Below are 17,538 nucleotides of genomic sequence, written 5' to 3'. Positions count from 1 at the left end.
GAGAGAGAGAGAGAGAGAGAGAGAGAGAGAGAGAGAGAGAGAGAGAGAGAGTTTTCAGTAGCACTTACAGTGTAATTTACAAAGAATGTAGAAACTTGAAGTGTCACAGAAATAATATAAACTGTGGTGTTGAGCAAATTGGGTTCAAATTTAGCTTCAAGGTCAACTTTCCGATACTCACTGAAAATGTAAGGAGATAAAAAGGTAAATATATCATGTACAGATATAACATAGACATGGTGTTAAGAATTTGGTAAAACATTATATATAGTGTAGGCATGGGTTTGATTCCAATGTGTGGAATCTTGGGCATCTGTCTGTGACAATTTGATAAAAAGCGAGTAATTAAATGAATATTCAGGTAAGTAGTAATGGGGCTGATATAATTATTATAAAACCAAAAGTAAATGTTGCCTACAATAGCTTTGGGATGATACAAGCTTCTTCAATGAAGCTTGGCAGAGCCTCTCATATATATATATATATATATATATATATTGTCATCATCATTTAACATTTGTTTTCCATGCTAGCACAGATTAGATGGCTTGACAAGAATAAACAATGACATCATTGAAATTTTAATGCTACAATGTAATGCATGATTAATTCAAAACAATTTGATTATATAAACATTACATTTGACAGAACAATCTGAATGCTAAAGGGTCAAACAGATGTTTGGAACATAACTTAGAAATGAAATTTTGGCGGAAGGATTTACTTTAGATTGCTTTAAAACATGAAGTTTGTATCAAAGAACCAGGAATCAGTCTCAAGTAGGTTGGTACCAAAAAGCTAAAACATAAACAAATAAACAAACAAAAACAAGAACTACTTACTCGTATCCTGAGCGAACTCTGGCGTCTCTAACCAAGTATACCAAACTTGTAAAATGGACTACAAACTGTCCCAGCACCGTTAAGATGGTGTAAATATTGAATATATTAGGTAAAGGCCGTTCTTTTGATAATGTACGTAAAGGCTGGCAAAGAGACGGAGAGAGCAAAAGGTTAAAAAGAGAGACCAAAGAAAAGAAACATGATATTAATAACAGTCAATAGTAACAATATTTAAGGGGACGCACTGGCAGAATGGTTAGCATGCTGGGAAAAATGCTTAGCGGCATTTCACCTGTCTTCATGTTCCAAGTTCAAATTCCTCGTGCAGTTGAATTTGCCTTTCATCCTTTTGGGGTTGATAAAATAAGTACCAGTTGAGCGCTGAGGTTGGTGTAATTGACTAACTCTCATGACTGGAACTTGCTAGCCTTGTACCAAAATTTGAAACCAAGTTAACAATGTCTTGGAGAAGACATTAAACTACAGTCAGTGGTGAGGCTTTGGTTTGGGAGTTTGGGGGTAATATGGAACCAGCCCTTAGTCATTACTATTTCCAGGTCTGTTCTGATCCGGGACAGGAGTATCTGTCAAGGACCCCTGTTATGGAGCTAATAGCAGAAGATGGTCCTGTGATTAAGGAAAATAGGTCTAGAAGAAAAACTGGCTCCTAGATATGGGCTAAACAAGCCCTTTGATGTGTGTACATGCCCGGGGGGGGGGGGGCATGTGAACCAGTTCCCTCTAAGTGTCAAATAAGCTCTGTGCCTCAAGGTTAAGTGTAAGAGAAGAAGAGATTAACAGAGTTAAGTGCAAATAAACTGGCAGAAGGTAAGATGACCTTGTGTCTTTCCCAAGAAAAATCATGATTGCCAATGCCTGTTGGCATGACACATGGGGGGTGGGGAAGAGGAAGAGCTGATAATAAACACATTATATATCATCATCATCATCGTTTAATGTCCACTTTCCATGCTAGCATGGGTTGGACGATTTGACTGAGGACTGGTGAACCGGATGGCTGCACCAGGCTCCAATCTGATCATATATACCACATACAAAAGAGAAATGTTCAGGTTTCAATTTCCAGTTGCAACTGTTTCACTTTACCATCACAGATGATAGTTTTGATAAATGTACGAATACCATAAAAGATCTGAATCAATCCTTGTATGATATTTACAGAGACAATCCTCCAAAAAAGATCTTTGCCTACTAAAAGCCAGGCAAATAACCAACTACTGTAAAACGAAAGGATATATATATATCTCGGAAACGCAACAAACAGACTTACCTTCGACCTGGAATTAAAGAGAAAACAACCAGCTAATAATAGTCCTTGTATTGTTTGTTGACTGTCACTGAATTTCACACCATCCAGGTATAGCACACTCTGGCTGTAGGCCAATATCAAAGCACTAAGGGCTAAAATCTTGAACATCTGCAATGTTGTAACCAAAGTGCAACGCCCTTGTTTGATGATATGGCAAACTAAGGGGAAAAAAGAAAAAAAAAACCCCCCAGAAATTATTCAATCCTTACATAAAAACATGAGCAGTTTTAGACAATGTGGAAGAACTGCTGACTAAAACAGAAAGCTGCATTGCTGTGTAGTTAAGAAGTTTGCAACCACAATGGTTCTGGGTTCAGTGCCACCACATGGCACCTTAGGAAAGTGTTTTTCCATTCTAGCCCTGAGTGACTAATACCGAGTGAGTGAATTTGGAAGATGGAAACTGTTGTGCGTGCGTGTCATTGTATACATCCCAGATCTTGGCAACATGTGTTGGTGGGTTTATGTCCTTGTAACTTAGTAGTTCAGCAAAAGAGACTGAGGGAATAAGTACCAGACTTAAAAATAAATAAGTACTGGGGTTGATTTGTTTGACTAAATCCTTCAAGGTGGTGCCGCAGCATGGCCACAGTCCAATGACTGAGACAAGTAAAAGATGAAAGAGATTTCAGTTGTATGAATGAACGATGACAAAGCTCAGACATGGCTGTCGGCTATGTAAAAAGGTTTGTTTTGCAACCAGTATATAGCTCTGAATTTTATCCCAAAGCATGGCACTTGGGGCAAGTGTCTTCTACCACAGCCCTAGTTTGACTGATGTGTTGGATGAGTCAGTTTCTTGAGGCACATTTTCAATGGCCCAATGTCCTTCCTGAGGCCAGACATGTTTTTCACAGAAGACTGCAAATGAATGATATTGTTTGTAATACAGTGATGTTCAATTTACAACCATCATGCGATGGCATGACAGAAACATAAATACACATATAAATACATACACAACAGACTTCTTTTAGTTTCTATCAATCAAATCCACTCACAAGGCTTTGATTGGTTAGGGGTTATAGTAGTAGACACTTGTCTCAGGTGCCATGTAGTGGAGCTGAACCTACAAACATGTGGCTGGGAAGCAAACTTCTTAACCATTCAGTCAAGCCTCCATCTAAACTTATATAAATCTGTAGGTGTTGGTAATAGGAATTGTAACTTAGCATTCAACAATTAGAGAGTGTTAAAATAAATACCTGACTTTCTGGATATTTTGTTTTCATTGTGTGCATGTGTGTGAATGACTTAAAATGGATACAAAACAATGAACAAGAGACACAAAAACCTAGAAAGACTTGGCAGTGTTTAGTTACCAGAATTTACTTACCAGACATAGCAGAAGACACTTTGGAGCTAAATGGAGCTGCAATACTCGCATCCCCTAATCGAACAACCTGAGCTTTTTCTTCTTCTTCCATTTGTTTCAAGATGTTTGCTATTTTTTTCTAAATAATAGATTAGAAGATTTTTGTCATTAAGCAAAACACATTTACCAGAATCAGCACAGTAAATTAATCATGATGACTCAATGACTTAGGGAGGGGGGGAACCACCAAAACATCTGAATATTCCCAAAATCCTAAAGGAGAAAAAAACCTAGATGGATGTTAGTGCCTTTTAGTGGCCACAGAGTTAACAAAAATTGGGAAAGGATCTCCGTATGATCCCCACCTATCAAACGTTTCAGTTACATCAAGTCAGGTAAATTTTATGGGGACAACTCTTGACAGCAGACACACCTCACCTGCTGACCAAGTAAATACAAAATCAGTAAAAGAAAAAAAATTTCTATGTGGTTAAGTTTGCTTTGCCATCACACACAACTTTTAAGGAGTTAGTTCCTATTTTGTGAAGCAGATCAATGAGCTTTCTCCTCTAGGACAACTGGTCTATGACTGGTAAGATTACCAGATATATGTTAACTATCCACAAACGACTGGCATTAATAGGTTTGTGACCCATGGGGAAATGTAGAATAGTGTTCTACCAAGAAATACAATGTGATACCTGTAGCAGAAATCAAGCTATTGGCATTTGATTGAACAGCTCAATATCAGTGTCCTTATAGTTGAACTTATGTCTACTCTGTGTCCCCATGATCAAGTAGACATTTAATTCTCAATTATCCTGTCCACCAAACTGGACGTTAAGTACTAAAGGAGTGTAATGTAGTTCCTAGCTGTAAGAAAGAGCACTGTGGATGTTTTGGTTGATAAAGCAGATCATAGTTAATCAATCAATCACAGTTGTTTCCACTGTTTGGTGGAACACAGTCAACTCAATCATTCTAATCAATATCTGATATGATGGAATATAACTAATCAATCAATTTATAATTGAAGTTTCAACCAATAGATGGAGCATAGCTAAAGATTCTACTGGTTAACCACACACTCGTTCAACAATTATTTCACTGCACTTACCTCAGGGTATGCAAGATTTTCTCCCCGATTAATTGCTCTCTGTTTGGCAATTCTACTTGTACACTTCCCTCTCGTCTGTGGTACCTGTACTCGGTCAGTAGAAGTACCATCTGTATTAATGTTCTGTGTGAAATTCAAAATTAGAACAAAATTAGCTAATGACAAAAGATAGCAGACTAACAATAATACAAGCAGGACTGTGCTGTGTGCCCTCCATCTCACCCCATCTGTACACAATTAAAGCAAATGAATAATCCAATGTTAAAAGGTAATTCTCTTTATATGAGTCGGTATCATAAGATATATCTCTTATATTACTATTATGAATGGCTTGTACTAAACTATTATGAATATCTTGTGCTACTAACTGTTACGAATATACATTATTTACATTTGATGGATATTTGTCCTCATCTTGTTTGTTGTTAACACGTTTCGGCTGATATACCCTCCATTCCAGGGGGTGCGAGCAGGGCCAGATTTATAGTGGGTCAAAGAGGGCAATTGCCCCAGGCACCTTTATTCTTATATATATTATTACTTTAAGGGGTGTGAGAACATATTAAAAGTTTTTATGGGTGCAGGGCATAAAAAAAGGGTTGGGAACCACTGAACTGACGGATGTTGCTAAGTACCTGGGGAGTAATGCTCAAAAGTATGATATGAGGAACTGAAGGAAATTACATTCTCGCTAGACAAGTAGTATAGGAATTGTTTGCTAATTATTTATTAATAGTAATGAATGTTTCATTTTATGGTCTTTAAAGATCTTTAATAGTATTATAATTCTAATTAATATATGATAAATAAATACTAGGAGTGCATTTTGGAAGTCAAGTGAAGGGAGATAACTCCATGTAACCCCCCCCCACCTCAGTACCAATAGCGATTACATAGGAACCTAAAATACATACACGCGCGCACACACAAACACATATACATACATAGACGTAAATGCATATACGACGGGTTTCTTTCAATTTCCTTCAACCGAATCCACCCACAGGGATTCGGTCATCAAATGTGTAGTAGAAGATACTTGCCCAAAACAGTGCGACTAAACCAAAGACAACATGGTTGGGACTCATAGCTATGTCTGCACCTAATCATGCTTCTGGTATTTTCACTGCTCTAACACAATTAAGTCCATCCAATACATAGTACTTGGTGAAGGTTGATGAATCTGACGAAGCAATTTTTCTCACAGTAATTATAAATCTCAGCCAAATTACTAATTACAGTTACTTACCTCAGATTTTTTACTTCTTTTTTTGTCTAATTTTTCTGGAAATCTTTCAGGGCCATTTGCGACAAGTGCCACACCTACAGTGAGAAAATATTGAATGAATAAGATAGTTAAAAAACCAAAACAAAATTGTAGGGTACCATGTTTTGCAGTTTAGTCTCTGCATGATGTGTAATGTTGGTGTGCATGGATGGTGAAGCACAAATGAACTGAGAGGAAAACTGAGAAATGAACAAAGTGATTTAGGAGGCTATCTGGAAATAAAATAAAATAAAATAAAATAAAATCAAAAAAAATCAAAAAAAAAATCAAGAAATTATATGAAATTTTCCTCACCAACATCTGCATGTTTCAAAGCTCCAACATCATTTGTTCCATCTCCACACATGAGTGTAATAAAACCAACATCTTTGAATAGTGTAATTACAAATTCCTGAAATAAAAAAAAAATTCAAAAAATTCAAAGGGTAAAAAAAAGAATAAAGTTAATAAAAATAATATATTGAATTATTCAAATTAAGATTATTTTTCTTTGATCATAGGTGCAGACATGGGTATGTGGCAAAGATATTTGTTTCCCCCCCATGTAGTTTATGGGTTCAGTCCCACTGTGCAGCACCTTGGGCAAATGTCTTTTACTATAGCCTTGGGCCAACCAAAGCTTTGTGAGTGGATTTGGTAGGTATGTATGAAAATGCTTGTGTCTCCCTGTCTCGGCTTCATATGATAGTTCCAAACGAATGTCCCCTCATTTTAGCATTCACGGAGATGGCAGGATCACTCCAACAGAATGCCATGCTGATCTTACACTTCAGCAAAATGTCTTTATGAGCCTACACTTCAATGTTACACTCCAGTAGAGTATCTCTACAGTTGAGTGCTTCCAAGCCTACACTCTTGTAGAGTCCCTAACCCTTTATATTCTGAGTTCATATCCTGTGGTTGGTAATGTTGTTTTTCATATTCTTCTGGGAGGAAACTGACAAAATAATGCAAGAGATGTGCCAAGCTAAGTAAAATTGTTGTCACCCATACATACATGCTTGCCCTTTATGGGTGCCAGTTCCTCATAAAATGTACTCGTGCCAGTGCTGTGTAAATTCACCTGTGCTGGCAGCATGTATAAACCACCCAGTACACTCTGTAAAGTGGCTGGTGATAGGAAGGGCATCCAGCTGTAGAAACCATGCCACAAGAGATAATTGGAGTCTGGACAGCTCTCTGGTTGGCCAGCTTCATGTCAAACTGTCCAAACATTAAATGATGATGATGACAACCAAATCAAAATCCTCCACCACTCCCCATACCATTCTATGTCTGGTTCCATTTTGTTGATGTAAGAAATGAATAATTTACCTTCTGTTTCGGTGCAACCCGAGCAAAAACTTTCACATTAGGAAGTAGGGTTTTCATGAGAATAGGATCTAAAGTTTGGAGATGAGATATACTCTGTAAATGAAAGAGAGAGAGAGAGTAAAATATAAAATGAAATATATTTATATATGAGGATATATTTACATATACATAAGTCAATAGTCCAGTGAGGGTACGTGGCCCAGCGGTAAGAGTGCTCCACTCACAATCACGAGATCATGAGTCTGATTACTGGACCAGGTGGTGCATTGGTTGCGCAAAATACTTCATCTCATGTTGTTCTGTGATCATTTTGACACCTGGTGAGCAGCACACTGTATACCTGTACAGGTAATGTCAATATGATGAAGGAAACAGCACAAAGATTTGATCAACACTGGTTTCCAATTTTTGCACAAGGCCAGCAATTTCGGGGGTAGGGGGTTGTTCGATTCCACCAACCCCAGCACTCAACTGGGATTTATTTTATTGACCCCAGAAGGATGAAAGAAAAAGCAGACTATGGCAGCATTTGAACTCAGAAGAAATGCTGCTAAGCATTTTGTCTGGCATGGTAACGGTTCTGCCAGTTTGCCAACTTACATTTAATGGCAGGAGTAAAGTCAATTCCACTGACCCCAGCGTTCAGTTGATACTTATTTTATTGACCCCCAAAAGGATGAAAGTCGAAATCGACTTTGGCAGAATTTGAGATCATAAAGATGGACGAAAACAGCGCTAAGCATTGTGTCCAGCATTGAAATGATTCTGCCAGGTGCCTTAACATTTGATCAATATTAACAAATCATCTGTGCAGGTGGTTCAGCAAAAAATTGCAGAACCATCTTTCTCAGACTTGAGAGACAGCCATCAGTCCTGTAATAATAACCAGCAGGTGAACAGTTCAGTCATAATAATTAGCTGGTCAATAGTTCCAGTAACATTTCCCCAAGGGTCTGACAACATAAAATGCTGAGCAGGCAAGGCCTCACATGAAACAACATTACCTGACCAGTAATACACAAATCATACTCCTTTATCAGTTTCCGCAAGTTTTCCATTCCTAAATTAAAAATCAAAGTATCATCAATCGACTGCCAGTGCCATACATCAGCTGTAAAAGAGTAAAAAGAAAAGAGAAGGTAAAAGTTAGGTGATTCCTGAACATCACAAAGTGATTTTCTAAAATGTTTCAATGAGTTTTGCGAAGATGAATGCTTAACAATGATGATGGTTACATGCCAAATATAAGTTAGGGAACTGCTGGTCAAGTGGGTAACATAATTACCCTAAATTTAGAAATAAAGGTTATCAATTAAAACCCAGTCTGGGACCATATATATATATATATATATATATATATATATATATATATATCTCCAGTCCAGTTAAGAATACCCCTGATGCATTGTGCGAAATGATATGCTTGAGAAGTAAAACCAATATTGTAGCTGTGGTCAGTGCCCACTGACTGGCTCCCGCGCTGGTGGTATGTAAAAAGCACCATCCGAATGTGGCCAATGACAGGTCTGCCTGACTGGCTCCTGTACCGGTGGCATGTAAAAAGCACCATCCAAATGTGGCCGATGCCAGTACCCCCTGACTGGCCCCCATGCCAGCAGAACGTAAAAAGCACTATCCGAACTGGCTCCTGTGCTGGTGGCATGTAAAAAACACCCACTACACTCTTGGAATGGTTGGTGTTAGGAAGGGCATCCAGCTGTAGAAACATTGCCAGATCAGATTGGATCCTGGTACAGCCGCTGTCTCTCCAGACTTCAGTGAAACCGTTCAACCCATGCCAGCATGGAAAATGGATGTTAAACGATGATGATGATGATATATACATATATATATATATATATACATTATTTATTCAGGAACAGAACTCCTTGTGACAATCAGACCAAACTGATTGAAATGTAATGAAGACAAATATATTTAAAAATAATAAAATTGCTATTCTTAATTACTTTATATTCAATTAGTAATTGCTAGCCTAATTGGGATGACCCGTTATTAAAAACAATTACTGAAAAAAAAATTGTAAATTTAGTTTAATCACCCATCCCTACAGAAAAAAAAACAAACAAAAAAACCCCCCAAACATTTTGAGATGAAAAATCCTCCAAACCAAAAAACAACTTACAGTGAACGTTGGGAGGTTGTAGTACGAGTGTGTGTTCACTTTGAGTGATTCTCAACTCTTGAGCGACGTGGCAAGCTGTTAATGGGTTGTCCCCAGTAATCATAACCACCTACAGAAGATGGACACAACAGAGAGAAAAAGAGAACTTTGGAAAAGAAGATGATATTTCATTATGAATACATAAAAGAAAATAAAAAAAAATTGCTCAATGTATTTAGTTGTTTGAAAAATCATACTGTGCGTGATAAGTGCAGATGTGGATATGTGGTTAAGAAGTTTGCTTTCCAACCACATGGGTCCTGGTTCAGTCCCACTGCATGGCACAGTGGGCAAGTGTGTTTTACAGCCACAGATTGATCAAAGTCTTTTGAGTGGATTTGTAAAGTTCCTGGCTTTAAGGATATCACAAAAGGCCTGGTTCTTTTACAGGGCTTAGAAAAACTGAAAGACTGCTGCAATAAGTTTTTAAACCCGAGAGGGGGATATGTTGAATAAAATCCTCCTGTATTTTCTCTTAGCCAAAGCCAGGATCTTAGCAGCAGCCCTTCATACATATAAACACACACACACACACACACACGCCTGTGGCAATGTGTTTAGGAATAGTTGTAAACAAGTGTCACAGTCATGCAAGTGGTGTCATTTATTTCCAATCTCCCACACACTCTCAAGACAATATGTCTAGCCATGGGGAAATATTATCTCACTTGGAGAAAGGTGAGCATTGGCCATTGAAAATCTGCCTCAATAAATTCCATCTGACCCATACTAGCATGGAAGAGTGGACATGATGATGATGATTGTGCATATGTGTGTGTATATGTATGAGGCTGGAAATTTTGGTGGGAATGAGAAAGTCATTTAAACTGACCATTAGTGTTTGACTGGTACTTTATATTATCGATTGTTCAAGATGGATGAAGGATAAAGTTGACCTAAGCAGGATTTGAACTTAGAATGTAAAGGCTGTAACTCAAAACTGCAAGGTACTTCTTTTTTGTATTTTATCGCTGAGTCAACAGGGAAAAGCAGAGCTCATGACTCTTTTTAAGGGTCTCTGAGACCAGCAAGAAGACAGGAGAGAGTTATCCTTCAACAGAATGCTTGGTCTGACTATTTACAAGCGAGCAGGCCTGTAAAGATACCCAGGGACCAGGTGGTGGTGGTATTAAACTGGGTGACACATTAAGTGTACCCAACATGTAGGCCTGGCAAAGTTTGAACACACAAAAAACAAACAAACAAACAAACACCATAAAGCATCCTATCTAACACTAATCACTCCACTTCCTGTCCAAGAGTGGTCCTTAATTCTGTCAACCCACCACAAAAGGATGAAAGGCACTCAGAGGGAACCAGATCCCATCAAGTTCAAAAGGCAAGTGTCTTCCATTAAATCTTTGAGCTGTCCAATACCTTGAGAGTGAATTTGGTAGATGGAAAACGTGTGGAAGCTCATTGTATGTGTGTGTGTGTCTGTTCGTCCCTCACATTGTTTGACAACCAGCACCGTTTTGTTTATGTTCTTGTAACTTAGCAGTTCAGCAAAAGAAACTGATAGAATAAATACCAGACTTTACGTAGATTTGTTCCACTAGAAAGGAACCTTTCAGGGCAGTAATCCAGCACAGGTGTAGTTCAATGACTGAAACAAGTAAAAGATAAAAGACGATGATGACAACACGTACATGATGAGATGACTGTTGAATTTCTTTGATAACCGCATGAGAGTCAGTCTTCAGTGGGCAGGAAATGATGACAAATCCAGCAAACTCTAAATTGCATTCTGCAGCCTCTCGGGTCAGTTCTCGCACCTTTTCAAGAAAGAAACAACAAACAAACAATAGTCACAAAGCTACAAGAAACATAAAGCAACAATATTTATTCCCTTAACCCTTTAGCATTCAGATTACTCGGTCAAATGCAATGCTTATTTATTCCCATGGTTTTGAATTAAACATGCATTATGTCTTAGCTTTGAAATTCCAATGATGTCATCATTACCTCCGCCTTAGCGAAGATGGAGGTATGGCAATAGTACATCAATATCATACAGATGAATACATATATATATATCGATTTTGCTATATATATTATTGTAACATCAAAGAAATGTAAGAATAACACTACAAAGGGTAACATATACCTGTTGGTGAGTCAGAACCCCAATAGTCTTGTGGCCCAAAGCCAAAACTCGAGCTCCTCTTCTAGCCATAGCCAAATAAACTTCATCATAGTCTTTTGGTGGATTTTGAAACTGAAAATAAAAATAAAATAGCATGATACAATATTGAGTGATATTAAACATTATAAACACCAACTTGAGTCATTACAAAAAAAAAATGTAAAAAGAAAAAGACTTCTGAGGAGGCTCTGTACATGTGCAGGGCCTGGGCTAGAACCTTTTCAGGGAGAATAATCCTTCTGGTACCAACCTGCCTAGAGCCACATAAATCTCAATTAAATTTAAGATCCATGGCTGGGTTTGAACTCAGAACTTCAAGGCATATGGTTCAACATACATAAAATGCCACCAATCCAGTGTTCTGGACTAATATATACATTTTTTTTATTAACTTCAAAAGGATGAATAGCAAAGTCGATATTGACAGGACTTGAATTGAGAACAGAAAGGCTCAGCTCAAATACCACAAGGCATCATACTGGATGCTCTGATGCCCCTGCTGCTTGCAAACATAACTCACCCCTCAAATATCACATTCTTTTAAGATGAGACTAGGGTTCTCTGGAGTCCATGGTGTCTCCACTCATTCACTGACCACATTACGGAGTGTATTGGATGCATTTTCAACTACTAATCTTATTCACTTACCATAGCTTTAAGGGTTTCTGGTGCTCCTTTGACAGTGGCAATGTATTCCGTCTCACCAGCAGTGGCAGAGTAACCGGCTATCACAGACATTCTTTTCAGTGCACTGGAGAAATGGAAACGCTGGAAGATCTTCAATCCATGGGTTTTTATTTTCGTTGGTATTACAGCATCATCTGTAAAGACATGATTCACCATGTTTACATATATCATATGCGTCCTAATATACCTGATTTGAACAACATTTATAGCTATAATAAATCACTCATCACTGTGTGTGTGTGGTTTATCTTGTTTCTCTCACTGGACAATGGTCATCCTGAGGCAATACCTCGAAGGATGTTAGTTGAACAAATTGACCCAAAACTTATTTTCTAAAGTCCGGTACTTGTTCTATCAGTCTCTTTTGTTGAGCTGCTAAGTTACAAATGCATAAACAAACACTGGGGGTCAGGGACTGGGGCAAATACACACACATGGCCGGCTTCCACACAGTTTCATCTACCAAATTCACTCACAAGGCATCGGTTGATCTGGAGCAGAAGTAAAAGACACTAGCCCAAGATGCCACACAGTGGGACCGAACCCAAAACCACATGGTTTCAAAGTGAGCTTCTTAACCAACAGATGTGAACTAAACAGCAGTAATATCAATCTGTAGGTTATTTTCAAATAATTGCACATAGCTTGAATAAAATTCCCCACATTTCCTTTTACCCTTAGCATTTAAACTGGCTACATCCAGCCCATATATTCTACCTGCTTTATGTTCAACCCAGATCCAGCCTATCACACCTACCCAACAATGTCATTCTAAAGATAAAGAATCACATCAATGAAATCTCAAAGCTATGAAATGATGTCTGATTGATTCAAAACAATGTGAATAAATAAGCATTACATTTGACATCGTTAACTGAATGCTAAAGGGTTAATTACAAATGCTCTAAAGAAAGATTCAAACAGTTTTAGGGGGTCATATAAAGAAATCTGTAACTCACTCCTTGTTAATTTCCACTCAACGGCAGAGAGAGTAGCTTTTTCCAGAGGATCCCCAATAAGTTCGTCTTCCATTTGAACCAGAGAGTGGCACGTAGCCAGAACCTGGTTGGTTGTTATTGGTGATGAAAGAGTCGGAACTAACTTTTTACCACTTCAATGCAAAAGAGATAAAAAATAAAAAAAACGGATAAATTCATCATTATGAAAAGCAATGACTGAAATAATTTGTGTAGTTAGGGCATGCATATAGTTTTTGTTGTTATAGCAACAAATATGACAATCAAAAATATATATGTATATATGCATGCTTCAGTTATCTATCTAACAATCTCTCTCTCTCTCTCTCTCTCTCTCTCTATATATATATATATATATATATATATATATATATATATATATATATATATATATATATCCTTGAGGTCAGATGAAAATGAAAGATTTCAAGTGGAAACTGATAAATACATGTTTCAACCAGTTAAACAGTAACAGTGATGCAATATTGGTATTTCATAATGACTGCTTGGATCTCAGGTTTGAAAATGATCAAGAATTTGAGGATTTAGTTGGATAATTTAAATTCAGGCATTTGAAACATAACTGAAAATAGAAATGTAATTATGATGGAAGAATTTAACTTAAATACGAACATTTTAAAAAGATACTGCTTGGCACCAGTGACATCGCAACTCATTTCTACAGCTGAGTGAACAGGAGCAATGTGAAATAAAGTGTCTTGCTCAAGAACACAACACGCAGCCTGATCTGGGAATCGAACTCACAACCTCATGGTCGTAAGTTCAATGCTCTAACCACTGAGTCATGTGCCTTCAACTCTGAAAATAATCATATTAAAAAGGTAAAAAAAGAAGAAAAAGGAATCTTACTTTAGTCCAGCCACTCCTTCAACAACTAAACAATCGCTGGTCAGTGTCCCAGTTTTGTCGAAACAGCAGATGTCCAGTTTCCCAGCAGATGGAATTCGGAAAGGTTCTGTACAATATATATCTGGGAAGAGGCAAGAAATAAAATTCATGAAGACATTCTTGGAGATATTTTTAATAATGAGGTTTGTAATGGGAGAGAGAGAGAGGGGGGTGAGGAGAAGGCCTTTTTAGGTGTGGATTGTTGGTGTGTTGGACAAAAAATGCAATGTTGTATTTAGTTTACGACCTGTTACATTCTGAGTTCAACTCCAATGGAGGTCAGCTTTGTCTTATCTTTCCAGGGTTAAGTACTAGTTTGGTAATCCACTAGATCCAATACACAAAAACAATGTCTTGTGTATTATCGTTTTAATATCCACTTTTCCATGCTTGCATGAGTTAGATAGAACTTGAAATAGGTTTTTAATTGCCAAAAGCTTTTCCTGTTGCCAAACCTCACCTGTTTCCAAGTAAGGTAATATTTCCCCCCAATCCCTTGAACAACAAACAGCTCAATGTGTAGACATGTTTTCATAGAAGATTACAAACAAATGACTCTTTGTATGAAGGTGAGTTTGCCTTCAGTTAACTGAATTCAAGACAAAAGGAAGACACACACTTTCACAAACACATGCAACAGGCTTTTTACAGTTTTTATCTACTGACAAATCCACTCACAAAGCATTAGCCAGCCCAGGACTATACTAGAAGCCAATTGCCCAAGGTGCTGCACAGTGGGACAGAACTTGAAATCCCATGATTGCAAAGTGAACATTTTAACCATGTAGCCATGCCTGTCTATGTTAAGAAATCAATATTTACCATTAGTTATATAAAAAGTAAATTAAATTTTTAAAAATTACAACTATAAAACAACTTACTGAATTTAATAAGAGCCAACAGTGAGGTGTTGACTGCAAGAGATAATTCTATTGGTAGTTCTGGTGGAACGACCGAAGTCAAGATTATTGCACATTCCAAGAATAACTTGTATCTGTTTCTATCAGGATCCATTGTTCCTATAAAAGAACATGAAAGAGAGGCAAGATGAGAGAGACAGAAAAGGAAAGAGAGAAAGATAAGAAGAGAAAGAAAGTGAGAAATATTTTATTTGGTAGAAATAATGTTTGATTCTCTTTAGATTTTTGGGGCACAAAAAAGTATAATTGGCTACAAAGTTAAGTAATGGACTTGCCCAAGGTGCCAAATGGTGGAATTGAACTTGGAACCATGCTCAATACATGAAATAGAAAAAAGAAAGAAAGAAAGAAAAAAGAGAAATGTATTAAATTGTTTTTTTTACCATAAACCCATACATAAGCAGCAGCTATGATTGCAAAGAACAGCAAAAAGAGGATGAAGAAAAAGGTTTCTAAGTTATTTGCAGTTAAATGCTTGGTGCCGTATAAGATGGTTCGGAGAAGTTTACCCTGAGAGGTGTTAAAGCTGTGGTGTAGCACATAGGCGATGCACATATTGTCACCTGAAACAATAGAACATGGAGAAATCTGTTACTTTGTAAAGTGAAACAAGGGTAAGCAATGAGAGCTATATTTGAGGACATAATTGGAACTCTCATACTGTTACGTAACATGATATACATAGACACCAGCCCTATATGTCTTTGTAATTTTGGGGGGAAAAAAATGGAAAGAAAAAATAAATGAAGTTATTTAAAAACTATGTTTGTAATTAATTGAAATGCAAAATGAGACAATTGGGTGGGTGGCTGTTTGGATGTTGATGTAGCATGGTTCACTGGACATTCAATCTGATTTGGGCAACAGTAGTTTTTGGCACTGGTGGTAATCACACACACACACATACACAAATATAGATGTACACAAAAATATACACACACACAGACAGGGAGTGAAAGGGAGAGAGAGAGGTTGAGATCAAGAGGGGGAGAGAGAGATGTTACAATTTATCAATTGAACACAATTGACATAAACACTTACACAAATATACATCATCATTTAAAGTTTGTTTTCCATGTTGACATGGGTTTAACAGCTTGACAGGAACTGGTAAGCCAGAGGCCTTCACCACGCACCAATAGTATATTTTGGTATGGTTTCTATTAATGCTAACCACTTTACAGAATGTACTGGGTGCTTTTTATGTGACATTGGCACAGGTGCCTTTTTACATGGCTCTGGCATGGATGCCTTTTCATGGTGCCGACCACATGAGAGAGAGAGAAGCGGGGAGAGGGAAAGATAGAGAATGAGAGAAAAATTAGAACATCTGATGCCAAATAAGTCAGCATTGAATTGGTGGCACCAAAATGGCTGAGCCAAAACGCCTCATACTCCACTGAAATGAGGCTAACATTAATTTATATAAAAGCTCAATATATAATTTATTGAAACGATACGTACATTTTAGCCCAGCTGCTGTTTTACTTGGTGCTGAATGCTGTACAACCTTTGTCCCTCCATACAAAACATGCAGCTGACCATCTGTTTCAATGTTGAAAACATGAGTGTGGTCAGTCAAGTTTTCAACAGGTTCCTAGAAAGGAATAAAAAAAAAATAAAAGAGTAAATAAGAACATTGATATATAGTCATATATTTGAAGGTTGGGATTTCACTCCGTTACTGAGTCTCCCACTAAACACAGAATACTGACTGAGTGAAACCTCTGCTTCCAAAAATGAATAAACTTTACAAGATGCATTTAATATTTTTCTCTTCTTTGTCAATCCAGAGGAGGGAGAGAGAGAGAGAGAGAGAGAGAGAGAGAGAGAGTGGAGTTTAGTAATTGTAAAGAAAACAGCAGAGAATCATTAGATTACTCACTTTCATGACTGGTACTGACTCCCCAGTTAACATGGACTCATCAACAATACAAGGTCCACGTAACAGCAGTAAATCACAAGGCACAAGTTTTTCATCTTGAGTACGCCCTAAGAAAAAGAACAAAACAAAAGAAAATGAGTCCTAGTTGAACTGTTGACTTGCTAGTTCATAAAGGTATACTCTCTGCTGAATACAAGAGACTAATATATACACACATACATACATTATCATCATTGTCTTTAATGTCTACATTTCCATGCTCGCATGATCTGATGGAATTCCTTGCCTGTTACTAGTCCTCAATTGTTTCCAGGTAACATGATATTTTTTTATGGAGAGACATGTTTTTCACAGAAGATTAGAAGCAAGTACTGCTTATATGAGGTAATGGGCACATACAACCATCACTTGACATCAAGACAAAAGTAGACATACATACAACAGGGCTTCTTTCAGTTTCTGTCTACCAAATCCACTTACAAGGCTTTGGTTAGCCTGGGGTTATTGTAGAATACACTTGTCTAAGGTGCTGCACAGTGGGACTGAATCCCAAACCACATGGCTGGGAAGCAAGCTTCTCAATTATATAATCACACCTGCATTTACATTATATATATATATAT

General features: G+C 37.5%; 1 protein-coding gene across 3 annotated transcripts in view; it reads right to left on the bottom strand.

The window, feature by feature from the left end:
• LOC106884114 (endoplasmic reticulum transmembrane helix translocase) overlaps nt 1-17,538 on the bottom strand; it is a 27,651-nt gene that overhangs the window by 913 nt on the left and 9,200 nt on the right. For all 3 annotated transcript variants that reach the window (XM_014935337.2, XM_052975593.1, XM_052975594.1), the window contains exons 7-25: nt 16,916-17,022; nt 16,495-16,627; nt 15,414-15,593; nt 14,992-15,129; nt 14,072-14,192; nt 13,184-13,335; nt 12,186-12,358; nt 11,499-11,609; nt 11,041-11,166; nt 9,353-9,461; nt 8,211-8,317; nt 7,207-7,299; nt 6,187-6,283; nt 5,854-5,927; nt 4,605-4,727; nt 3,509-3,626; nt 2,134-2,330; nt 843-985; nt 69-180 (exon numbers count right to left, since the gene is read on the bottom strand). In XM_014935337.2, coding sequence (XP_014790823.2) covers nt 69-180; nt 843-985; nt 2,134-2,330; nt 3,509-3,626; nt 4,605-4,727; nt 5,854-5,927; nt 6,187-6,283; nt 7,207-7,299; nt 8,211-8,317; nt 9,353-9,461; nt 11,041-11,166; nt 11,499-11,609; nt 12,186-12,358; nt 13,184-13,335; nt 14,072-14,192; nt 14,992-15,129; nt 15,414-15,593; nt 16,495-16,627; nt 16,916-17,022 — 2,414 coding nt within the window. The remainder of the gene's footprint in view (nt 1-68; nt 181-842; nt 986-2,133; nt 2,331-3,508; nt 3,627-4,604; nt 4,728-5,853; nt 5,928-6,186; nt 6,284-7,206; nt 7,300-8,210; nt 8,318-9,352; nt 9,462-11,040; nt 11,167-11,498; nt 11,610-12,185; nt 12,359-13,183; nt 13,336-14,071; nt 14,193-14,991; nt 15,130-15,413; nt 15,594-16,494; nt 16,628-16,915; nt 17,023-17,538) is intronic.

The sequence above is a fragment of the Octopus bimaculoides genome, chromosome 21 (genome assembly GCF_001194135.2).
Source record: "Octopus bimaculoides isolate UCB-OBI-ISO-001 chromosome 21, ASM119413v2, whole genome shotgun sequence".
NCBI classification, from domain to species: domain Eukaryota; kingdom Metazoa; phylum Mollusca; class Cephalopoda; order Octopoda; family Octopodidae; genus Octopus; species Octopus bimaculoides.
The sequence above is the reverse complement of the archived record's forward strand: the minus strand, read 5'-3'. Positions and strand labels throughout refer to the sequence as shown.